The sequence below is a fragment of the Aegilops tauschii genome, chromosome 4, assembly GCF_002575655.3.
Source record: "Aegilops tauschii subsp. strangulata cultivar AL8/78 chromosome 4, Aet v6.0, whole genome shotgun sequence".
NCBI classification, from domain to species: domain Eukaryota; kingdom Viridiplantae; phylum Streptophyta; class Magnoliopsida; order Poales; family Poaceae; genus Aegilops; species Aegilops tauschii.
In genome coordinates this window covers 75,656,262-75,659,871 of record NC_053038.3, presented here as the reverse complement: position 1 = coordinate 75,659,871, position 3,610 = coordinate 75,656,262, and the positions used below count along the sequence as shown (strand labels likewise).

Genomic DNA, 3,610 nt, shown 5'->3' with positions numbered 1-3,610 from the left:
CGCAGGAACGGGGTGGAGGATGCCGCGGCGGAACCCTCTCTTTTCCGGCGGGGGAATGTCCTATCTAGCGGCGGTGGGTTGGTGGGCTCCGCCGGGATCGGCAAGGTGGCGGGAGGGCGTGCGGGGGGGGGGGGGGGGGGGGGGGGTGCGCGTATCTGGACGTGCAAGATGCATTTTCGCCTGACAGTGGTGGCCCAGGCGCGGTTTTCCCTTCCGTCGGAGGCCCCAAGCGCCCACTGCACTGGGTTCGGCCTTGGGATCGCTGGGCCAAAAAACGGACCGAGCCGGCGGATTTCGGAGTCCTGATGACACGACTGGGTTTTTTTTTACACCGGCGTGAAAAAAGTGGGCGCGAAAAAAGTCGGCCTGTGGCCTGGAGATGCTATTAGAGGGCTGCGAACGACCGGCGTCCGGCGTTGGATCCGCTCTCCGCCGTGGTGATGAATGGTGTGACAAGGCAGGTCGGCGCCTCGTTAGACTGGCTGCAAGAGCCGGCGGAGGCAGGACAACCGCTGTCAGTTAAGTCCAGGCGGCGGCGTTCGTAAAAAACACATGTCCCTCCAGCGGCTCAAGTGAAATTGTTTGTCACGGACGTCCCTGAGATTGGATTTGGAGCCATGGACTTGTGATCCCAGGAGACGAGGTCACGGAGGGAGTACTCACTTTCGTCGGCACTTGGCCTCTGTTTAGCCAAAGCACTAGCTAATGGAAACAGGGGGAAATCGATCGATTAATCTCTCTTCCCCTCCAATCCCCCACCCCACGACGTCACTCACACCCGGGGAAATCCCCCCCACCCTCACTCCCCTCCCCACTGTCTCCGCCCCCAAATCTCCACCCCTCCAATGGCTTCCCCTTCCCGCCCCGTCCTCACCACCCAGCTGCTCCTCCTCCTCCTCCTGCTGCTCCGCAATGCCGCCGGCGCCGCGGCCGCGTCCTCCTCGGTGAACCCGTTCACGGCCAAGGCGGCCTTCATCCGCTACTGGAACCGCAAGGTGCCCAACAACCGCCCCCACCCGGCCTTCTTCGTCTCTAAGCTCTCCCCGCTGCCGGCCGCCGACGCTGCATCCTTCCCCTCCTCGCTCCCCGACATCACCGCCCGCCTACCCACACTCTGCTCCAAGGCTGCTCTGCTCTGCCCGTCCTCTGATGTGGCGTCGCTGGCGGACCGGAAGGGCCAGTTCAAGAGCTACAGCGACGCCAACTTCACCAACTACGGCTCCGGCGCTGGCGCCGGCACCGACGGGTTCAGCAGCTACTCCCCGGACGTCAACGTCGCCGCCGACTCGTTCCGCCGCTACGGCCGGGACTCGTCGGGGCGGGCCGACTCCTTCACCGGCTACGAGGCCAACGGCAACGTCGTCACCGCCAACTTCACCTCCTACGCCGGCGGCGCCACTGGCGGGTCGGGCTCCTTCACGGCCTACGCCGCGGACACCAACGTCCCGGAATCCAAGTTCACCAACTACGACGCCGGGGCCAATGGCCGGACCCGCGGGTTCACATCCTACTCCCAGGAGGCCAACCACGGGGAGAGCAGCTTCGCCGGCTATGGCAAGAGCGCCAACAGCCTGCGGGAGACTTTCACCTCCTACGGCGGCGACACCAACACCCTCAGCTCCGGCTTCGCCAACTACGGCGAGTCCGCCAACGGCGCCACAGACACCTTCACGGGATACGGTGTCGAGGGGAACGTGCCCGAGAACACGTTCCGGAGCTACGGTGCCGGCGGCAATGCCGGAGTGGACACGTTCAAGGGGTACCGCGATGACGCCAATGTCGGGGACGACAGCTTCGCCTCCTACGCCAAGGGTGCCAACGGCGGGGCCGCCGAGTTCCAGAGCTACGGTGGCTCGGGCAACCAGGGCAGCGTCGCCTTCAAAGGCTACGGCGAAGGCACCAACCGCAACCACCACATTGGGTTCAAGCAGTACGCCGGAGACAATACCACGTTCAAGGGGTACGCCAAGACCGGCATCGACTTCAAGGCGTATCACAACACGTCAAGCACAGTGTCAGTGTCGGCGGAGGCAACCACATCCGAGCATCGGCATATGAAGTGGTCTCCAGAGCCAGGCAAGTTCTTCAGGGAGAGGGAGCTGGTGGCCGGGAACCGAATGCCCATGCCGGACATCAGGGACAAGATGCCACCCAGGGCATTCCTGCCGAGAGACATTGCCGGGAAGATACCATTCGAGCCGAATGCCGTGTCAGAGGTCTTCAGGGTGCCCCTGGACACGGCGATGGGCAAGGCAGTGGCATCCACGGTAGCCGAGTGCGAGCGCGCGCCCAGCCAGGGCGAGACCAAGAGGTGCGCGACCTCAGCTGAGGACATTGTGGACTTTGCTGTGGAGATGCTAGGCAGTGACATTGTTGTGCACAGCACGGCCTCCACGGCGGGCAGCGGCGCGGACATCAGGCTGGGCAATGTCACCGGAGTGCACGGTGGCAAGGTGACACGGCCTGTATCATGCCACCAGAGTCTGTTCCCGTACCTGGTGTACTACTGCCACTCAGTGCCCAAGGCGCGGGTGTACGAGGCCGATATCACCGCCGCCGACTCCGGTCAGAAGATCAATCACGGGGTGGCCATCTGTCACCTTGATACTTCTGATTGGAGCCCGGCTCATGGAGCGTTCATCGCCCTTGGTGGTAAACCCGGCAAAATAGAGGTTTGCCATTGGATCTTCGAGGGCGACATGACATGGACAGTCGCAGATTGATGCTGCCATGACAACTGCTTAATCTTCCTCTTGTCGAACTAAGACAAGTACTTTTACCAAGTTCCATCTCTTCTTCTTTTGCAACCTTAATGGTTTAAGAATTGTTCACTCTGTGTGGTAGAAAAAGGGTTGGTTCATCATCAAATGTAAACTGTAAATCCTGGAAATCTGGGTGAGCTGAGTAATTTGATTTTCTTGATCAAATTGCCTTTGTTGTGGTAAAAGAAAAGAATTCTAGTTATCTATATCAAATTCCTACTTGATAAAGGTGTGTACTAGTAATGCATTCTGTCATTTTCCTGTATGTAGCACACCAGGTGTCAAATAGTTTAATTCATGATCTAAAAAAGGGCAAGTATCAAGTGTCAGCATGTAACTTAAGCGGTACGTGATTTGGATTTGGGTCATGTCCTGTATGTGCCATCTTCCAATTTTCTATTGTCCAAAAAGAACATAAGTGATGAAAATAAGTGTGAGCTGACAGAAGTCCCTTTATTTTAGGTCTGTCATCTTCATCATTACAAGTGATTTTTGGAATTGGATTCTTGGTGCGATCGACATGGGTAACGAAAAGGCAGCTTCCAATAGCCCCACAATGATCATGCATGGCATGCCACTTCTCTGGGAATCTTGGGGAAGTGACCCTCTTGAATTTGCAACGAGGCCGCCGAGCTAAGCCAGGGCGGCTGACGGCGGTGACGGAGGAGCTCCTTCCTCTCGTGGTGCGGGGCACCTTTGACGAGCGGGAGCGCGTGCTCCTCGATCTGGGTCTCCACCCCACATTGGATTGCTTCCTGGCGATGGCGCATGGCGGCGGCGATGTTGTAGCACCATGGAGGGCCTGTTCTCCTGCACGAGGTGGATGTGGAAGGGCTGGTCCACGGTCA

The 3,610-nt window shown here is 59.0% G+C and overlaps 1 protein-coding gene across 1 annotated transcript; it reads left to right on the top strand.

Moving 5' to 3' along the window:
* The first annotated feature begins 769 nt into the window (after nucleotides 1-769).
* On the top strand, nucleotides 770-2,990 carry LOC109735122 (BURP domain-containing protein 12). The gene has a single exon (XM_020294330.4). It carries the CDS (start codon nucleotides 846-848, stop codon nucleotides 2,721-2,723), a length of 1,878 nt encoding a protein of 625 aa, XP_020149919.1. The 5' UTR covers nucleotides 770-845; the 3' UTR covers nucleotides 2,724-2,990.
* The last annotated feature ends 620 nt before the right edge of the window (nucleotides 2,991-3,610 follow it).

Coding starts and splice junctions, on each gene's coding strand:
- LOC109735122 (XM_020294330.4), top strand. CDS start 846: ATGGCTTCCCCTTCCCGCCCCGTCCTCACCACCCAGCTGCTCCTCCTC.